Source organism: Macrobrachium rosenbergii, chromosome 36 (genome assembly GCF_040412425.1).
Source record: "Macrobrachium rosenbergii isolate ZJJX-2024 chromosome 36, ASM4041242v1, whole genome shotgun sequence".
Classification (NCBI taxonomy): Eukaryota; Metazoa; Arthropoda; class Malacostraca; order Decapoda; family Palaemonidae; genus Macrobrachium; species Macrobrachium rosenbergii.
In genome coordinates, this window is record NC_089776.1 from 7139833 (window position 1) to 7162327 (window position 22495).

The 22495-nt window shown below is 38.3% G+C and overlaps 1 protein-coding gene across 1 annotated transcript in view; it reads right to left on the reverse strand.

The window, feature by feature from the left end:
• Positions 1-975: 975 nt before the first annotated feature.
• Positions 976-22495, reverse strand: part of LOC136856586 (DDB1- and CUL4-associated factor 6-like) — a 34710-nt gene continuing 13190 nt past the window's right edge. Inside the window, 8 exon segments of the mRNA XM_067134475.1 lie at positions 976-1974; positions 4157-4265; positions 4827-5079; positions 5547-5693; positions 16439-16481; positions 17926-18359; positions 21161-21561; positions 21563-21707. Coding sequence (XP_066990576.1) covers positions 1895-1974; positions 4157-4265; positions 4827-5079; positions 5547-5693; positions 16439-16481; positions 17926-18359; positions 21161-21561; positions 21563-21707 — 1612 coding nt within the window. The 3' untranslated portion in view covers positions 976-1894.

Below are 22495 nucleotides of genomic sequence, written 5' to 3' on the forward strand. Positions count from 1 at the left end.
TAACAGATTCATTACTTGGGCATGATGTACCTTCTGAAGTAAGATTTGCTGCGTTTCTCCGGCTACCTTGTCCTGGAAAACATTATTTAATATGTCATTACTAACAAACTTAAAAGCGCTCTCACCCTTTGTCCTGTATTCTGTGTCAGTCTTGGCTCTTGCCCACTGCCCAGTGGCTTACAAGTGATGTGATTAAAACACTTACTAACAGATAAAAATAGAGAACTTATTCAAATTATCCTTCACAATGTGTTTTCACTCTTTACTGGGTGTAGCATGTGAGTTTTATTCACGCCCTCTCTTACTGGAACGGCTGCCGTCCATCAGTTGAAGCTAAATTAACTCTTTCCGAACAGAGCTCCAGATTTCTTCTTTCTATGTGAGAAGATGGAGGAATATGCGAGGTAAGCTGCCTTCTATAGCCCTACGCTCTCTCTCTCTGCTGACTGACAGACCATTTCGTAACTTGATCAAATAAGCACAGTGCCTTCAGCCCTCACTCAAACATTCTAACCTACTCCCTGCATTACCTCTCGGCAGAAGTTACTTAATTTTGACCAACTTAGAAGTCTGGAAATATCTTGAAAAAAAGATTACATAAAACTTCTGAAAAAAATCATTATTAACGTGCTTTCAAAATAAATCATAAAATGATACAGTTTTACTGACACTTTAATACTACACATTGTAAATGAACCTCAGTGTAAGATAACATTATCGGATCTACTTTTTCTTTTTATTTGTCACTACAATAGAAAACGTTGCTAATGGAACTGTACAAAAGAAAATGAATCTTATACATATAATACACTTTAACAATTATCCTCATCTGCCATTTACAAGCACTTCCTATAACCAAGATGTCCACAACCCTTCACAGGGCACTCTTCTACCTGGGGGTAAATAGTAATCAAATCCAAAACCATTAACAATTCCTAGAATTCTAAAGGATAATTTTTTAAATGAAAGCCCAAATACACTTCCGTTTATTAACCTCCAATTAAATTTTACAGATGAATTAGAACAGCAAATATTTTTCCAAATGTTAATCTCTAGTTTACTGGGAAACGGCTTTTGGGTATCACAAAAGGTAAAAAAAAAAAAAACAAATTCAAAACAACAATATCAACAGTATATCATCAAAACAGAACCAAAAATGTAATGATTTACAGAATAATAAACACATTTGCTGTAATTTTTAACTGTATTGGGTACTCTGTGAATTTCCACAATATGAACACTGCACCAAAAAATCAGCAATTAACTGTGTTTATCCATCCTTTACAATATAAAAATAACACACATCATTCCGTAAGAAAAAATTTGCTTGAAAACTCTTGAACCACCCTTCTGAGCATCTGTTCCGTTTTTTACAAAAGCCAAAATTTTCTGTTTATTTTACAAACTGGTGTCAAAGGTAGGGAGTTCCATTTACGCAACAAAAAGTATACCCAACTTACGTGTTAGCGGGGAAACAGTCTCATTTCAATTTGGGTAGGGTTAAACAATTTTTCCATCAAATGAAATCACAACAAACTTGACATCAGTGTTCGTGGGCAACTCTCCTAACACTCATATAAAGTGATAATTGTCAAAGAGCTTATAAATAATGAGCATTTTCATGTGCACATTGGCTAAAAATTTCCTCAGTGCATACATTATATGCTGAAATAATTTAATACTAACATCACTGTTCTTGTAAAACCACTACGGTAAAAAAAATAACTATGTACAAGGCATCAAGTCACAGACTGTATATATTACCTGAATATACCTAATTAAATAATTTTCATTAATTTCACTGATCACCTCTGTTTCCTATCAGACTTTCCGTACATATAAGATCTGGCTTCTCTAAGTGCACGATATAAAATGGATTTCAAGAAAACGGGAGTCAGTTTTCTTCTGCGTTGCCGCTCTGGTCATCTTCGTGACGGCGCGCTTGGCGTCTGCTTCTCCACCTTTCCGCAAATGCTATGAATCGGAAACAAACCTTTATTAATGACCGACAGCAAAACTAGAATAAAGTAATGACTAAATCATGAATTCATGTTTTAAAATTAAGGCCTCATATACACAGGGTCAATAAAACCAAAGGTTTTATAAAATATCTTAACTGACAAACTTCAGCTTTGAAAACACTGACACCTTCAGAGGATTTAATGTGCTTTAGCAAAAATTTTAAAGTAACTGCTCAATCTTAACTGGAATAATAACAGCAATTACTTAGGCATACTATTAGTGTTTGAAAAATTAATTCAAATACTGTAACAGGCACTTGCAATTACTTATTTAACTGCTCAAAGGTATTTTGACAGGCATTTCATACTCTTACCTCCTCAAACCCCTTTTTTCCCTTGACATTCATTTTGAAACGGTTTTCTAAAATCCTGACTTGTACGTAATAAGCCACAGACAGTAAAAAGAAGTGCATTTCCTTAAACTAATTACTGTTGAGTAGAACTATTTGAGCCAAAGGAGTTGGCATGTCATCTCTTCTCGCTGTCCCTAACCTCTGGTGAAGTCTAAATTGGCTGTGGTTTTGTAAATCCCTAGAAAAGTTTTACTTGGCCCTGGTTCCCATTCAAGCCATTGATCATGTCCCAGAAAGCTGATCCAAAGCCTCCCAGCACTTCCAGTTTATGGTTTACTGGCAAGGAGGAGGTATGAAGGTTGTTAACCACCTGCCTCAAGACATCGCTGTCAATGATGGTGCTGAAAATAACCTCAAGGTCGCCCATGGCTATTTTCTGATGTGAGGAAAAACTACTATCTTGAAGACCAAAGGTCTGCGTTATGTGCCGACCCATCGTGGACTGTCCTTGAGCAACAGCCTGCACTATAGCAAGGCTGGCTTAACCTAAAACGAACATGCAACGACCCAGAGCGACATTAGGTTAACCAACCAGCTCCTCCATGCAGGTTTCCCATACTCTAGAGGGACAATTTGCTGAGGAAACCTTGATGCTGAACCTCCTACATCATTCTATCAAGTCTTGATCCCAGTTACCCTGGCCTGTAGCTGAGCCACTTGCCCAAACCACTGAGGACTTGGCACAAGAGACATCCCGACTATAGAGCTGAGTGCCGTCATCAACAAGACTTGCATTCCCCAGTATATGCACCAGTTGACGCAGCAACCTTGAAGCTCCACGTAGTCAAATTAGTTTTCTTCTGGAATATCGCATTGATGGGACAAAGGTTGCCACTGAAAAGTCACATGGCATCCTGGGTGGTCAATGATTGCCATTCCAAAGTTAAAGATTTTTATTCCTCCCAATACAAGATGAATTACTGTGCTAATGAAATTCACTGTAGAGACCTGAATTACACTAATTTTCTGTATATATGTCACTAATAGTGCTGAGACAAGGTACTCATCCGTCACCAATAACATAAAAATGAAGAAATGTTTAATGCTGTAAAAGAAAGTGCATATGCTAGACAATACAACCCTCTGACCTTTTGCCTGCTATATGTACAAAGTAGTCATATAAGGGCTTGCCTCCAGGTTATATTAATTAAAGCTTAAATGACTGTGAACATAAAAGAAATAATAATTACAGTTTATAACTGACTATACTAACACAATTACTGATGTCCTGCTCTGTAAAGTTACTGACCCATTCTGCACAAGATGTCTGAAGGAAATTTTAAAAGAAAAACCAAAGATTATAAGAAATACTTGTTAAGTGCCCTTAGCCTCTCCTCTGTTAACCCATTACCTGATTGGATCCACCACGACAGCTGTTCCATTTTGTTTGTTAGTCCCCATATTTCTGTAGCACAGGTTTTAAAAGTCTGTTGCATGCTTTCAAGTGTATGATCTGTCTCCAAGTGGGATCACCTGATTTACCAGAAGTCTAGCAATCTCTTCCCACTTTGTTACGCCTTAAAACGGTACTTACAACAGATGACATAAGTTTGGCTCTCGAAAACCAAATTCATGTTCTGGAAATTACCTTATCGAAAGTATGAATACTGATTCCATGAATATTAAATGAAGAGAGACGACGAATTGGTGCATAAAATACTTTTAAAATAAGAGTATACAAAACCTATCAAATATAAATTTAAGGAAAATACTGTAGTTAAAAGGAGTAAAATAATTTGAAGAAAATGAAAAACTGGATTTAGATATACTGTAGAGACTTACTGCCACGTCTTATTTGATTGAGAGATGCTAACATCCTAATCATGAATGTGGCTGGAACTGTGATGGTATCACGCGTCTCTTCTAAAAGTGCTTCGTTTCTTTTGGTAATCTGGAAAAGATGAAAATATCTTTTGAAGTCGCTAATCTGCCCAATTATCGCTTAGGTTCCCCAGGAAAACTTATCAAATTCCTGTCATTCTTCACGCTACTGCCATAGACTTGACTGAAATTGTCTAGAGGGCAACTCAAGTTTCCCATAACCAAAACAGATTGTGAACCGATACTTGGGTATCAATACTTAAGATACTTGGTCAAAATTTATCTAAAAATGAAAAGCATTCCTTCTTCCTTTGCCCCACTACCAGCCCACAATAGTTCAAGTTGGAGATGCCAAATTGGGAAACTTCTTTTTGTTTCTATATGCACAGAATATGAATGCAATGCAGATAATTACACGAAATATATATAAATAGATTGCACTTTCGGAAGTGAATTAAAACATATGGAATAAAAATTCCAAATTAACTTCCCAATACAATGCTAGAAAATTAGCAACTTACCATTATGAAAAATAACAAACTAAGAAATATCGGTCTGATAAATAAACAATAAAACAAGTTATCTAGGCTACTAGGGTCACGTTAGATGTGTAAACAAAAGCGGACCGTACCTCCAATGCTTTTTCTTCATCAAAGCGAGATTCATCACAGACTGGAGCCCAAAGTTTCAGATCGTAATCAATGCCCGACGTAGCCAGAACTGGCAGAGTTGGGTGTGGTTGTAAGCAATTAACAACATGGCGATCAGCTTCCCAAAGCATCACCAGCCTCCCAGTTTTCCGTTCCCAGACAAACACTCGTCCGCAATCAGATCCCGACATGATATGCGTGTCTCCCCAGAAGCACGCTTCTTTAATCATGGTCCTGAAAAGTAGTTATTCCAGAATTAGAATGTTAAGAATTTTTCATTATAAACATGGTAAATAATATACCAAGTCTAAACTGAAGGGGGTCAAGGGAGAAGAAATTACCAAAATCTACACTGTACAGTATGTCAAAATCTTTTTTCAGTATCACAGGCTTGTACAGAACAGAACAGAATGTAGAATTTAGGACAAGGGCCAAGCACTGGGACCTGTGAGGTCGTTTGGCGCTGAAACGGAAACTGACAGTCAAAAGGTTTGAAAGGTGTAACAGGCGGAAAACCTCGCAGTTCCACTATGAAATAAATGTTAGGAGAGGGTTAAGGAAAGATGGAAAAAAGAAAATATGAAGGAGGTACAGTAAAAGGAATGAAAGAGGTTGCAGCTAGGGGCCGAACGGACACTGAAAAGACCATGTGAGGTGCACTGAGGGCACTGGCCCCCCTACTGCGACAAGCTCATACAAACCTCGCATTGCGATGGCCTTTATAACACTGCTTGACAGCTGCTTGAGGTACCGTTTTCTCAGCTTCTCCAGCACTGCCGCTTGCTCGTTCCCCTCGGACGCGCTGGGCAGCTCGTTCGATAGCACTGGCCATTCTAGCACTTGCAGATCTGCGTTGATTATGAAAGAATTCTTACTTACAATCGTAATAGGCCTAAATATGACAAAATCTGAGCTTACATATAATGTTCAGTTTTAATGAAGATTAAAAATAAAATTCCTCATACCATAATCAAGTAAAAACTTACAATACTAAAAATTTCAAGGAGAAATTTTGGAAAAACTTTAAAAAATACTCTTACATTTTTTTTAAAAAATGACAAATATGCTTTCTATTAAAAGCTATTCCAATACAGAACACAAGGGCTTTGTAAAGCTTGGCAAACATGCAGCAAAAAATTTATAATCATGTTGCTCCTTGACTATTGCCTGCCTGCGACCTTCGCGCTTACTGATTTGTCAACCCTGTCAAGACTGACCCCAGCATAGAGGAGAGTCGGACATAGTGGTTACCTTTGCTTAAATATATCATATTATTTAATGGTTAATTAACTGGTTAAGATGAGTCGTTATCCTTGCTTAAATACATCATATTATTAATTGATTCTTTTCCTGATTAAGATGAGTCATTGCATGCACGAGTACTCTCATATTTTGTGAAGTTAATCAGTTGTATGCTTACTAAAATACACTTACTCAAAAGTGTATAAAAACAATGATTAAAACAATAAAAGGATTACCAAAAATATTAAATATGGTAAGTCCAGCCATTTAAAAGTTTAGATTTATCGTCACTGTTATTAAATAAAGGTCCTACAGAATACTTAGTAGCTGACATCAATTGTCCCTCGGGTTTATCCTGTAAATACCTCAAGGGACGTCCTCTCTCATCTCAGATGGTGGCAGATTATCTGTCTAGATAATCTTTAGATATGAGCCCATGAAGTTTTCCCACTCCAGAGTTAGTAGTATTTTGTGCCTCAAAAGCAGGCCTGGCATCCTACAAATCAGATTTATGTAGTGGGGCTCAGGTCTCCGTCCAAAAGGGAGTCAGGAGTAAAAGTACTGGCTGAGAATGGTGAAGTTGATAATGGATTTCCAAGCCTACAAAGTTTTAGCTGGCATGAGGTGCTGCTTGTTTGGCCCCTAAAGCCTGCAGTCACCTCTTCTATAGCTTTCCACACATTGTCAGTTCGAAAGAACTAGAAGTTCTTTTGAAAACCTTTTGTTGCTGCTCACCTCAGAGAGGAACATAGCTGATAGTCTAAGGAGAGAGGAAGTAGTCTTGACCTCAAGTTTCTGGAGGAGTGTATAATTTGGTAATTTGTAGAGCACATGGAACAAACTTCAGGCAAGGGGAAGGAACGAGTTGTCACTGGCTTACCGAAGCCAGCCTTAATTTTCTCTACAATGAAATGTTACTGTCTCTTTATCTTTGCTATGCACAATCCTTTCAGGATTGTATGTGAGGGGCAGCCTGAAGGTATAACTTCAAGAGAAGAAGATAAAGATGTATGACATCGTCTACAAGAGGATGAGGACAAGTCACCACTAAGCTACGATGATAACGGTTTAACTAAATCCTCAGAAGCTACAACAAGAATAGTCTCTATCTATCAATACAACTTGACAAACCACAGGCAGAAGAGCCTCTACTAAAGTCAGATCGCTACAGGTGTAGGCAGAGCCCCCTGCCAGAGGAAGAATCACTACAAGGAGTATCAATATTCAATGGTACATCATCAAATGCCGTTTTCAACAAAAAGTCACACAGAAGAGCCAATTGCCTGACCCGAACTATGTAAGCAATCTGGGAATAATTCACGTACTCTGTGAGAAGTAGCAGAGAGCACAAGCACAGTTGGGTGAGGCACAGGAAAAATGAGAACAAGTTATATGGTGTGAGCCACTAGATCTGTGTAAACAGTAATGCAAGACACTTGAGCCAGGCAAGACAGGGACTTGAGCAGAGAGACACTTGCAGCTGTACCATGAAATTCCTTATTTTAGGAATCATGTTTATTAACCAATATTCTTCTTATAAAAGCAGGCGAGGTGTGACACACAGAAACATTCTATGTACCAAAGCCACTAAAATAACCATTGCTGCTTGAAACAAGCCCTGTGGCATGACCTGATGCCTCTGGATAGCCTTTTCTTGACTGCTACAAACAGCACACTTCAGAGACACATATGAGGAGTCACAGTCATCAGCTTTATGTGCACGACTACTAAAATTTGATGGCATGTGGCCGTGTCAACTGTAATACTGGAAACATGGCTTCAGAACAGTGGTCATCAATATTATTGAAACAAACTGCAGCCCCAGGAAAAATCTCAAAGTCATTTGGGATAGATTTCAAACTTGTGTGAAATTCAGTAGATAAAATTTTCCTCATACCAAAAGACATTGTACTGTTTAAATATACACATAACACTACACCTCACTGAGCTCTTTACACAACAGATAAATCACATTGCTGAGGATAATGTGTGATATAAATCTTCCCAATAGCCTGAATATATTAAACACTCCAGTTCTAAGGTGAAGAGGCATGCTGTCAATTTCATCCTCCTTAAGATGCCAAGTACAACCGAAAGCCACGTATCTTCATTTCCTTACATCAGAAGGTCAGTGAAAAGAAATGTGAAAAGATACCAACTGCAGTGTCAGGAAGATTCTGAGGATGAATGAAATAGTTCAAATACTTTAATTCAAAGAACTGAGAGTGCAGCAGGTAAGAAAGTTCTAATACTATGTGTATAATGTCAAAGAAATGAAAGAGAATTCGTGAAGGCATGGGTCCTTTGGCGAGTCTAAATCTCCACCTGGCTGGGTTAGAAGAGCAGGAAAGCATGGCTGTGCTAGATGATCTAAATGCAAATGTAGGTGAAAGAGAAAGAGACACCACTTTTGGTAGGTATGGGGTTTCTAAAGCACATGAAAATGGAGAGCATGTTTTGGAAATGTGTCAGGAAAGGGTCTTTATCATTAAACATAGAGGGTTTAAAGCAAAATTCAGATGTACCGTGAGGAAACAAGTTTGTTATATCTTTGTGAGGAACAGACTGGGATCGTGTCAAGATTAGTGAACCCAACATCTCCATGTCAAGAACAGCAAACCCAATGATCCCCACGTAAAGAATGGCCAACCCTTTCTGGTCCGAACTCCAATTCCATATGAGGGCTAGTACTAAACATGGCGAAACAGTGATTCATCTACACTGTTTTGTGTTTAATACTATCCCCTGGGGGATCAAATGTCTGGTACCAAAGTGTTCATGTCCAGAACAGCGACCGATTATTCCCATGTAAAGAATAAAAACCCAATAATCTTCTTGTAAAGAATAGCGAACCTTGTTGCGAGTGGGTCCACTAATCTTGACATGATCCACAAACTGTTATACAGTATTATGTTTTGTGCAAAATAAGCTGTAATTTAGGGTAAAAATGTTGCAATCAATGTAATCTGAGTGAGTTGGTGAGTATGATGATAGAATAAAATAACAAAATGAATGAAAATTTGGCTTGGATTATAAAACACAGAAGTGGAAGGAGTACTTCTGCTGATTATCGATGTAATATTAGTGGGTAAGATAAGTAGGAAAACAGTGATATAGTAAATGGAAGAAATGAATTACAACTGGACTCGAGTTAAACAACACACAAGTGAAAGAAGTATGAGAGTATATAAATTTCCATGCTGGGGTCATAGTCAGACTGTATTTGTATATTATTGTTAACCTTCATATTAACATTTATTTATTATAAAATGTGAAAAGGGGGGTGGATAAAAACATTGTAGTGGAAATTGTTGGGATTAAGAAATGACAGATTCTGAAATCCCTCTTTAAACTTAGTGTGCCAATACTAATTTAAGCCCAATTCTTAGCCACCTTGTGTAGCGACTATGAAATTGATTACGTATGCTGCACTCAGTAAATCAATGACCAATGATACTTCTGTAAATATAAATGCAGATACCAGATAAACATTCAGTTACAGCAAGAAGATAAACATACAGTGAACCATAGTTATTCTCTTTTCCCATTACCCAAACTACACAAATTATTTTTGCTTTTCACTGCAAGCAGGTAGACACAATTATTTGTGAAAAACTGTAAAAGTGTAAATAAAACCACACAATGTGCAGATAGCATTTGCAGAGCAAATAGAAACCTCTGAAGTAGAGAGGAAAATATGCTCTAATAACCTCTGTTCAGCCAAACAAGCTTGCTCAGTAAGTTGTTATGCCAACTGTCTTATTGACGTTGTGGGGGGTTTAGGAAGGGCAAGGGGTAGTAATCATGTGACTTTGGTGTTGGTGGATGGAAACCCGCAGGCGGAATTAGCCTCGGTCTCGCGGTTCTTCTCCGACGGAAGTTTGCAAAGTAAATTTTCGTGCAATGGAATCTGTTGCCTCCGTGGATGAACCCTTCACTTTGCTACAGTTCATGTACCTTCTTTTTGTATTTTCACGTGTGCTGAAGGCACTGCCACCTGCCAAGCCGTAAAAGGTCTGACCCACGAAGACTATGCACATGAAGCAGGGTCGTCACGATAGAGGGTGCTCTTGCAAGGGCTGAGAAGTGTGAGAAAAATTTAGCGATATAAGAAAGCAGTGCTTCACCTAATGTATATTTGCATGCTCAATGCATATAACTCGTACAGGCACAAGACTTCGGTATCTTTGTCATTACGGCAAACTCTCACGTTTGGGCTGAGTGTGTGCCTAAGATGACCTTGCAAGGCATCATGCATGGGTAAGCCAAACTGCGGTCATGCAGTATATAAAGGAAGTCGGACAGCAGATCATTAAGTTGTTTTTATTCATGTTTCAGCCTGGGCCAGCGTTAATGTTCTGGAGTGTTGTGAAACGATAAAGTTTGAGGAAAAAATGTTAGTCACAGGGATTATAAATGCTGTCGAGCACAAATGGAAAAATGTTCTTAACAACCAAAGCGTTACCTGTGTTTTGCACACCCCATATTGCAGCTGTCAGGGATATATATTTGCCAATCAACTTTTAGGACCATTCACTCAAGTTTTGCAGTAAAAATTAGACATAAAACTCAATCAATCTACATAATTCTGACATCTTATTCCCGTCACTTTCCATCCACCCTCTCGAAGTCATGTCATGTGGTTAAATTGTCTAAGGGAAAAAGTAAAGTTAGAGATGGTATTCTACACTTTATTCATCTGCTGTAATACCCATTTACACACTTATAATACATCCAGTGTAAAATGAAAATTGTTGTGAAGAGAGTGCATAAAAGTCATACAAGAATCTGGCAATGTTAACCCTCAATTCACACTGCAGTTCCACCAGCTAGTCAGGTGCAATAATGCCTTGTGTTTTGATGATTCTTTGCAGTGTGACTTATGTTAAGCTCTATGTTATGTAGATAAAGGTACAATAATGTACACCGAACAGTTTGAAGAATATGAAAAAAATACAACCGGCTTTAGTCCGCAGCTTCATTGTACGTACAACTTTTATCATCTAAACTGTTCGCATACAATTCCCATCTTCTAGACAGTGGCCAAAACAAGTTACGCTGTACAAATTAAGAAAAAGAAACGTGGCCAATAAGTTTGATAGGGTACTAACTGAACACTGTACAGTACAATATCTAAAATGGCTTCGATGTTACTGTAAGGTGAAAGTGAATACAGTAGTGGAAAATACTTAAAAAATCAATCCATTCCAGAGGATCTGGCAATTTTGAGCTTAACTTCACAGTTCCATCAGCTATAGTTCGGCATGTTCTGACAAGCCGTTTCCTGCATTTCCTTATACCTTTGGTTTATTGTACTGTATATAATAAAGGTATATGGCAACTATGTGCAATATACCATTATAAGCACAAGAAGAAACATAGTTTTTCAATTTACAATGCAGCTTGTTCCACTGAAGAAAGGCAGTCTAGTGTGTACATCGGCTATCCAGTTATACATAATGTACAAAACATACCATTCTCCAAGGCACATTTAAATACTGGTATCTTTCATAATACAAAGTAAATTAAGAATACATTATTTTTGTTCGCAAGCATGAAGAGCTAGTCTGAACCATTCTTATGCGGTATTACCAGTAACATTCAGCAGGTGTAGTGGTTCTTCAGACCAAACTGATTTCAATGGTTCTGAAGGGTGGCTCTTCCTTCTCAAACTTCAGACATTTCAGAGCAAATCTCAAATCCTCAGCATCCACGAAACTAGACTGTTTTACTGCTGTGTCCACCTTGGGTCACAGGCCAGAGAAAGTTACCTAGGTGGAAGCTTAGCCAATAACACCCGTCTGCAGTACGTTGTGCAGACTCATCAGGGCCTGGGAACTCAAACCTTGGTTCAAAGATTACATCATGAAAAACTGCTTTCACAGCCATTACTGTAAGGAAGTCATCCATTACTAAGTAGATGAGCTTGGTATACCTTGAGAGAAAGTAAAAGCTCTCCAACTTTTTGACAGTGCACTTCACATCCTAGAGAGCAAGAGTTAATGGGAGAGAATGAGTGTATTACATACCTTTTGTGCCTCATAATACAAATGCTATCCTTCAGCACATGGACAATATGATTATAGCAGCAAAGAATCATTACCAACGGTAGCTCTTAGATGAAGTGATGGTGGTGTAAAAGGACAAGAAGGAGGAACTTGATTTGGATGTGTGAGAAGAGCAGACACTGTAAAATTTGAAGAATTACTCCCTCACTCTTGAGGAGGTCAGAGTAAAATTTCCAAGGTTCTAGCTTACAGACTTCCATCAGTGCTTAAAGATGATCAGAGGTGACATTACAGAGGACAACAGTCATGAGTGACTGGATGAGAGCAGTAATGACCCTGGGTATCAGACCATGAACAAAGAGACACTTGTCGCTGTCCCTGTCGCCCAGAATATGGACAACAGTGACACTGACTATGCGCCAAGTCCTGAAAAGCCCAGGTTTAGCAAGGTCCAAGAAGCACTCGTTGTCCTCGTCAAGGCTTGCTTCTGATCACCTCAAATATGACATGTAATGTCCATTCCCAGCATCAAACTTCAGGAGAAATGACCTTCCATCAGGGGTAGACTGACAATTTCTTCAGGGTGGCCACCTAACAGGTTACTCAGTTTCCCAGCCTTCTACATCAGAACCACATGCCAGTATATCATCTGCCCTTTTCATACATTTCAGTGGAGTCATCGGATCTCTCCCTTAGACAGCAAATAACCCCCAAGGCCATCACGACTCTGCTCCTAAACCTCTCATATTTCCAAGAAATCACTGGATATCTCCGTCGGACCATAAGTAACTTGACGCCATTAACACTACTCTTCAAGTCTGTCAATGCCAACGTTAGACTGCTGGCAATGGGATGTAACGCCTCTTATACAGCGACCTGACTAGATGGTGCCCAAATGCCTAGCGGGATGTGTGATTAGGTCAATGCTATAAATAAATTGCAACGTCTCTGATTTAGTAAATGCTGTGGTCAAGTATTGAAATTACTCTTATAATGTGCGGTACTGAACGATGTATCAATGAACAAAAGTGAGATAGAACAGTAATTTCATTTTTAAACTTGGACTTTTGTGAAACTAAACACTACAGTAATAGTAGTAGTAGATAAAAGAGAGAGAGAGAGAGAGAGAGAGAGAGAGAGAGAGAGAGAGAGAGAGAGAGAGAGAGAGAGAGAGAGAGAGAGAGAGAGAGAGAGAGCATTTACATGGAGTTACATTGATAGAGTAGGTTATTTTGTTTGATATATTCTTGAACAGGCCAACTGTGGAACTGTTCACAACCAATGCTTATACACTAAACCCCCCGTATTTGTGGGGGATGGGTACCACACACCCACCCACGAATAGCTAAACTCCACGAATACTTAAAACCCCTCTAAAAACACTTAGAACTGCCTATTTTGATAGTTCAAACACAAAAATACCTTCTAAAAATGCTTATAACCGAGTATTTTTAATAGTTTTATCACAAAAAATGCATTTAGTCATGAAAATGATATGAAAATACAGTAATTAGTGAATATTTCAATGAGAAATACCGTGAACAGGCGAATTTTCTATGAATAATGTGTATGTGTGTTTCCATAGAGAAATCCGCGAATCGTGACAACGCGAATACGGGGGGTTCACTACAGTACTCTGTTCAAATAAGCTATTGAAATGAACATTTTGCATAGTATATGAGGTGTAAGTAGATCTGCAAGGTTGAAAAATGTGAAGGTACACATAAAACAGTTTAGCATCATTGAAAGGATGGTCTGGTCATATGGGAAGAATGGAGGACAATGGAATAGAAAAAAAAAAAAAAAACTGTATAACTTGGAAGTGGTAGGATAAAGAAGGACCTTAATTACAGGTGGTGCAAAATACATGCAAGATGAACTACATATATATTATATATATATATATATATATATATATATGTACATAGTACTTGTAGATCGTTTTCATCCCATATATAAACCAAGCACAGTATTTGTAGATCATTTCATCCCACTCCAAGCCACATTTCATTCTCTCTCTCTCTCTCTCTCTCTCTCTCTCTCTCTCTCTCTCTCTCTCTCTCTCTCTCTCTCTCTCTCTCGACCTTACCCCAAAGAAATCCCATTTCTCAATCTCTCAAAACAGCTTGTTAACATGTATCAGTGTACCATATCCTTTGGTTACCAGTTACACTTGAAAAATATGCCATTATCATTCAACTGTGTACAGGTTTGCAGCGACAGTTTTGTGAATACATATAAGGCTCGTGAATACAAGAATGGATCTAGAGAGAAACGTGAGAATTCCTTGAACAGAATGCAAGCATTCATGAAGATCTGACAGAGGTGAGGCAGGCTGGTCTCTAAGCCTGAATGGTGACAACTACTGATAAGGAGCTGAAAAGAGCTTTAGAGTGTAGAGTCTAGATTGTAAAAAATTTCATAAAAAGTCTACTTCGTAAAGGATACAAAAGAAATTCAGTACAATCTTTGGTTAACATAAATTTAAATATTTCTGATTTTTACTTATTCCAATGACCCAGTCTTTGCGGCCTAACCATGTCGTTATGTCATGAGTGGATTCTGACCCAACTTCCAAAACATCACTGTATGAATGCTCGTCTCGTTCGTAACAAGCCTTGTTACTTGCTTTGTTCACTTTATTTACAATCTTGCAAAGACAGCATGCTGGGCGATGGCACTAATGTGCTTTTCTTTTGCAGACGACGGTGGGTTGCGTGTAAGAACGAAAAGTAAAATCAAAACTAATTCAATGTTTCGACAATGGACATGTTTCTCAGGGCACAACAATCCTACAAATGCAAGGAGCCCAAGTCGGACTGTGCATACCTTGAACCAATAAAGAATAGCGACTGACACACAAAGTATTTTCAAATATCCAGGAAGCCTCAGGTGCCTAAAAGCCAAAGGTAGTGAAAACCAGTGAACTCATATATGTACACATACAACAACAGGTCTTCTGGATCAGGGTTACTGCATGGCAAGTACTCATGAAAGCAAGGAGCTGATATGCAAGCACAAGCAAATGCCAAACCATCCATCTGGCAAGAAAAGTTATCTGAATTGCACTCACAACTGGTATTGATTTTGCAACGTCCTTTTGGTGTACTACTTGTTTCTGCTCCAGTGAAGAGAGAGAGAGAGAGAGAGAGAGAGAGAGAGAGAGAGAGAGAGAGAGAGAGAGAGAGAGAGAGAGAGAGAGAGAGAGAGAGAGAGAGAGAGAGAGAGAGAATAATGAAAAAGGGAAAGAACTCTTTACTCTCAACAAATTTTTTAAGGCAAATGTTAACTGTTTAAGATCTGCCACTTGGTACTGTCATTTACTACTTGATTATCATGAAAACTTTGCAAATGATGACATTAAAATTAATAAAGTGATAGTTTACATCATTTTATGAACATTCCAAGTGGTGAAATGCTAATTTCTCTTGGTAAACGAGATGCCAAATGGTCCTGTGACACACCAAGAGGTAAGTAACTTAATAGAAATACAGTTTAGTTTTCTTGGTGCAACTCTGAAATCATGAAAGCCAATTTTAGGCATCTCAGCATTCACCACATATACATGACCGTTAAGGCAGATCAAACTAACATTCAAGGATACAAAACTAAAAGAATTTAATGATAAACTCAGACCCAAATCATCAAAGTCAGTGACGGATTGATTTTCCAGCCAAATTACTGAGCCTAGGAGAGTTTGGCAAGTGCCCTGGACAAGAGACGTGAGTTAGTTCATACTTGCACATCAGCTCCAAAAGTCCACACAATACTTAGCCACCGAGTTACCCCGGCCCCACATGCCAATTAGCTTTGAGCTTACACATCATCTCCTGTCCCAGCATGGTTCTGATGTCTTTGAATCCTGAGCCAGGGGGATTAAGAAGAAAGTATTACATTTGTGACCTATGCATGGCACCACAGATTTGCCTTCCCCACAATTACCTTTATTTTGTGCATCTACACTCCTACAGCCTCAAAATGACTGATGCTTCTTAAGATACTTTGGAAGGTTCATACTACTGCGGCTGTCAAGAGGAATTCAGAACCTCCGGAAGGGGGAGTCATGGGAATGATTGCCAGTTACAAGGCAGGCTTCCTGAACCAAAGGCATCCCATGCATATTTTTATAGGATGATATAATATACAAGGAAAATTTTTTACCTCAAATCCTAAACATTTTTAATACAAAGTTTTTGCATAGCACTACTTTAAAGATATTTATTAACTATGAGAGCACTGACTATGCTCTGCTTCTTCAAAGATGCAAACACTATTCCATGAAGATTACTACGACAACGGTACTTCACACACAAAACTATTGGTATTATAAAAAAATCACTTACCTGGTACCGGTCGATTCATCGTCACTGTCGTCGTCACCGAACTCTGCAAAATAAATAAAAGTAAAGTGACGAGAAATACAATAAATTTATAATTTTATTACAGTACAAACTACCTAAACTTAAATTCAGTAAAATCAGTCAACAACTTCTTTCAATGGCAAAGTCAAGAAGCTTACTTTCAAATAAGAATAGAATTGAATGCAGAATTTAAGCCAGAGGCCAAGAGCTGGGACCTATGGGGTCATTCAGCCTGAACAGGAAATTGAGAGTAAAAAGGTCTTAATAATTGTTGGGAGAGGGTGGGAAGTAAGATGGAAGACAGAATATGAATGGAGGTACAGTAAAAGGAATGAAAGGGGTTGCAACTAGGGGCCGAAGGGACTCAAAGAAAAGCCCAAGTAATGCCTACAGTGCACCACAAGAGGTGCACTGATATCACTACCCTCCTATGGGGGTTAGTCAGTTTTCATTTGAATTTACCAGTCCTTGAAATTTCTCGTTATTTCACGACTAACAACAAGATTTTAAGTGAAATTACGCTCATATTTTCAACATTCCTGTTCTTACTTCAAGCCCCATTCAATGAACCTCTGCAAATAAATCCTTTACAGCTTATTCTGTTCTGGATGGTCTTACCCAAATGGATAAACAATGTAGCCTTATTGTGCTCAAGTGCCTTCTTACCTAACCACAGGATATTATAGACATCTGACTGAGCTTCTTCGTATATTTCTAACTCAAGTTGCCATATAGTTTGAACTTTAGAAGTTCAAGTGAACATGCAATGCATTACTACCCTAATACAAATTCTCCTTGTATTTTAATATCTTACTGACATTTTTATTTATTTATCAATTTGTTACTTTGTTTTTCTAATGACCGATCTCCTCTTTCTGTATTTCTGGTTACCTTCTGTTACCTCATTCGAACGAACACCATATTCTTTGGAAGCTTGAATTTCAAGTCAGTGGCCCCTTGTGGGCTTGTTCCATATGAATAAGATTCATCTTCTGAACAATAATATACATGTCAGTGATAATATGTTAGTAGAGATATGTTAAGTTTCATTCTAATGGAGAGAGAATCATTTTAATCAATGTTGTACTACATGATCAATATAAATCTATATTATCCAGTCCTCGTTTTATCTTTTACATATTTTATCCTCATACAGTACTGCCTGCAACCGACTCAGGATGTAAAGTCTGACTAGGATGAGGTGAGGGTCTAGGAACTAGGAACAGTCTCTAGGAGGAACCACAGTGAAGGAGGATTAAAACAAGGAAGTGGGGACAACATCGTGACAGATCACTGATACTGTAAACTCCCTATAACCTAAAATCAAAGACCTCAGAACATTTTTCCAATAAGAACATCAATTACAGAAACCTATTCTCATACATAACAAGCGCACAAAATATATATATAACGAAAACTACTTTACAGGAAACATCAGCACCCTCGACTTTCACACACACAACACTTACCTATCGCAGGTCCCAAATTCAATTCACTTGCTCTCGTCCCATGACTAGATGAGGCCCCAGTGGTCACATTCTCAGATCCCACTTCCATATCACAGATTGCAGGACTAGAACTGGACGTGGTTATTGTGTGCGTCCGAACAGCCGCCGGCTGACAAACCGACGAAGACGAGGAAGATGACAAGGAGGTCGATGACGACGAGCGGGACGCCTGATCTGGCAGCGTGGACTCCTGCTTATTTCCACGGCATTCTGGAGCCGCTTCGGACTTGCTCTTTCTGCCATCTTCCAACGCTGAGCTTGAAGGAACTACGTCATCTTTCATGTCTGAGGAATTGCTGTCGCGTGTGACTTCGTCGCCGACGCCAATTCTTATCATGCTACTTGTCACACCTTGGCTTGAGTACGAAAGGTTCACGGATGGTTCTACTTGATGCCTGAAGTAATAAAATATTTGTTCTTTTACGGAGAATGTGACCTGTGTGTTCTTTTACAGAGAACGTTACCAAGAATAAAATGTAAGCAAATATCAAGCACAGAATGAAAAAATAAAAATATTCTAAGAAAACTTAACACAACACACAATAAACTTTGACAACAGCATAAAAGATTTAAGGAAATTTTGCCAAAAGTAAACTTAAAAAAAGTTGATAGACCAAAACCCCAATTGGTACATGGATAAATTTTCTTTGCTGAATATCAAAAACCTTCTGTCATTGTAAGGTGTGTATATACTGAAGCTACACAAATCAAGAATTAGTCAATAAATGTTCCACAATACTGAGAGAATACATACTACTTAAAATTAAATAGTCAATTCCTATTTTTGGATGATTTCATTGGAAACCATCACTAAAATATCAGTAGTGTTTACATCTAGTTTACTGAAAGTTACCATTACAACCTTTCCTACAACACCAAAGTCATCATGGGCAGCTAACCTGATGTATATGGCTCAAAATTGTGTTACAAGTAGACAAAGTTAGTGAGTAATGCACCTGTTTTTCAGCTGAAACCATTCAGCTTCAAAATCAATTCCTTCCAATCATTATCACCTAGATAATCATGATCCTACCCTCAATCAGCCACATGACCGAGTTAGCTGCATGTCAGCCACTTCCCTTAACAACAGCTTGATGCAGTGGAATGGAATATAGAATTTAGGCCAAAGGCCAATTGCTGGGACCCATAAGGTCATTCAGCCCCAAAAGGGAAATTGAGAATAGGAAGGTCTGAAAGGTGTAACAGGAGGAAAACCTCGCAGTTGCACTATGAAACATCTGATAGGAGAGAATGTGAATGGAGGTATAGTATAAGGAAGAAAAGGGGTTACACCTAGGGTCCTGCAAAGAACCTAAAGTAACGCATACAGGCTTGATGTACTGTAGTGGCAACATGCAGCATTTCTCAACAGTTCCATACTACTGCCAGGATCACTTCAACCTAGTGTTTGGGAACAGGACATACAGAGAAGCAAGGGAAATAAGATCGTGTCATCGAATCGTACTGCAACTCATTCACCAGTCTTCACATGAACAGCCCAGCTGATAACTGATATACACTCAACATATTTAGGCAGTTCAATAATTCTGTGATTTTACCAGCAACTACTATGGCTTTCCATCTCATCCCAGCACTTGCAATGATGGCAGGCTGCCCTCAATTCTGTGGCTTACATACCAACTTTCAGACCAGCAACTGGGAATTTGTTTGTTTTCCTCAGAAGCTGCGATTCTTTCATAACAATGAACAGAAGTGCTGTTGTTCATTCCAGTATCAATGTTTTAGATACATATAATGTGCTGCATCTTAAGCATTCTCCTCCCTTTACTGAGACCTCACTAAAATTGTCAAAAAAGGAAACGGATAAATTATACATCCATGTAAATGACACAATGTAGAGTTGACTACTTCACCAAGCGATTCTAAGCCCACTAACAGCACTGCCTGAATCTGACAGGAAATCAACAGTGACAGGCAAATAAATGTTAGTGTGAGCTCCACTGGGTCTAATCATCAAGTTTCGGCTCAATCTCATGTACCAGCTTCATCTTATAATTCATAGACCACTGCACAAGATTATTAACAAGCAAGTGTTCATCTACATCAACCAAACATCAAATAACATAAGACCTTTTAAATCTGGATAATTAAGACCTATAAGTACCTATAATCACTTCACTTTGACAAAAGATGCTGACAAATCCCCAAAAGAGGAATTCAAGACAGTTCCATGAAAACCAAAGTTCTATTGGGAACTCACTCACCCATTACAGTACTACAATTTAGTTTGCGTTTCATTTCGGATGCATTACTTTATTTTTCCATGTAAACATCACAGCAATAAATAGGATAGGATGAAAATATGAGATTTAGGCCATGGGCCAAGCACTGGGACCTATGAGGTCATTCAGCACTTTGCGGCTGCACTGTGAAATAACTGTTGGGAAAGGATGGAAAGTAAGATGGAAGACAGAGAATATGAAAGGAGGTACAGTAGAGTAAAAGGATTGAGAGGGGTTGCAACTAGGGGTCAAAGGGACTTTGCAAACAACCTTAAGTAATGAATACAGTGCACTGCGTGAGGAGTACTGATGGCACTACCCACTAGAGGCCAGCAATAAATACTTTCCACTTACTAACTCACGAATTTTAAAATAATGCCACGATACATCAACACACTGACAAAGCCACAATACGTTCTGGACACTGACCTGGTTCCAGTGGAACCCTGATAATTTTGGAATGGTCATACTTCCTGAATTCTCTGAACTTTCGTAAAATTACCTAATTAGCTTTGATTTAAGGTTATGATGTATGTTACATTTACAGTTATAGAATGTGGCGCCATACTGCCTCTTTGTCAACAGTATGATACTCAGCTCTTTTGAAGAATATTCACTGTATATAAAAGTTTTTAATGAATTTCTTTCAGCCATATTACTGCATACACATGACCACTTAGAAAATGTCTTTGGGTAAAAATTCTAAGAGCATACTAAAAAAAAACAAGTGAATACACATCTGCTAAAAATCTGTTACCTCAGAATTACTTTTATTAAAAAAAAATCAAATTTCATTCGTAAACTTAATGTACTGTATGAGGGTTTTCAAAGACAATACACCAGTATGTAATGTTTAGCTTTTCAGAGGTCTGGTTAAACAAATCATTTATAACTAACTAACTCCTTTACAATACAGAATGAAAGCAGAAAAAGGGAAGAAAACCAAAACATACTTTTCAACAAATCCCTGTCGAAGTGAAGAAATTCTGTCTTGCAAACCTTCTATACTGGGGTCAATCACATCAAAAGGCCCTTCTTCCTCAGGGTCCTGGTGCCTTTCAGCTCTGGAAGTCGTTGGCTTTGCTTGTGACTCTTCCGATTCATTTTCCTGCGCTACCGAGGAAGATTCTCCATCACATGACGCCGAAGGTTTGTCCTCGGCTACAGAGGAAGCACCAAGGACGCACACAGCTGTCGAGGTTTCAGGCAAATTTGTTGAGCTTTCACCAGTTTGAGATAGTAAAGAGGCACCAGATGTCGACGGCTGCTCTTCTGTCAACAGTGGCCCAGAAGGATGGGTGTCTGCTGTCTCACCAGCAGCAACTTCTCTTTCGCTCGTACTGTCCGACACGGAATCGGAACGAGTTCGGGAGGATTCTAGGTCCGGTGCGCCAGGCTGGCCCGGTGCCCGAGAACTGGGATCGTTCAACATCCGAGATAGTACATCGGTCATCCTCTGCATCAGTGTTGCGTGTAAGGTTGGTCTTGCCTGGCCAACATCTGCAATGAAAATGATTTTGAATTTGGTATAGAGTAGCGACTATCACTGAAACAAACTTCATGCATCATGTAAATTAGTTCAGTGGTCTGGTTAGCCTACTTCATATATATATATATTATTATTATTATTATTATTATTATTATTATTATTATTATTATTATTATTATTATTATTATTACTATTATTATTAATAAAAATCAAATACAAAACAAAGTAAAGTACTGTAAAAAGTTTTTGTAAAATAGTTTTTAATACACATCAATCACATGGTAATCAGTTTCCTCTCTACATTACATTGCAGACCTAGTTTTCTGTGTACTACCAATCTCACTCTCATTCCAGGTTTGTGTAGCGACCAATATCAAAGAAGCCAGTTGTAATGTCATTAAGCTATAGTACTCAGTTTGCATTGAATGGGCATTTTCTTGATATTACTTCTCAAGCAAATAAGGGAACTGTTATATGAACACTGGAACTCAAAGTTTCCTCTTTATTTCAGAAAGAAATAAATGAACTAAAATGATAGTAATTGGATGATGATTACCGAAAGTGACAAATCAATGATGTAAACATAAAGTGAATTATGTTTAGACTAAAACTGTGAGCTGACAAATCAATGATGTAAACGTATAGTGAATTATATTTAGACTAAAACTGTGATCTAACGTGTGTAATTAAGAAATATACTTGGAAAAACGGAATTCTTCAGTTCCTTACTCAAGGTTAAACCAGTACTTGCTATCTATTCAGTAAAACCCACAAAGCACCAAAAGAAATTCATTCAGCT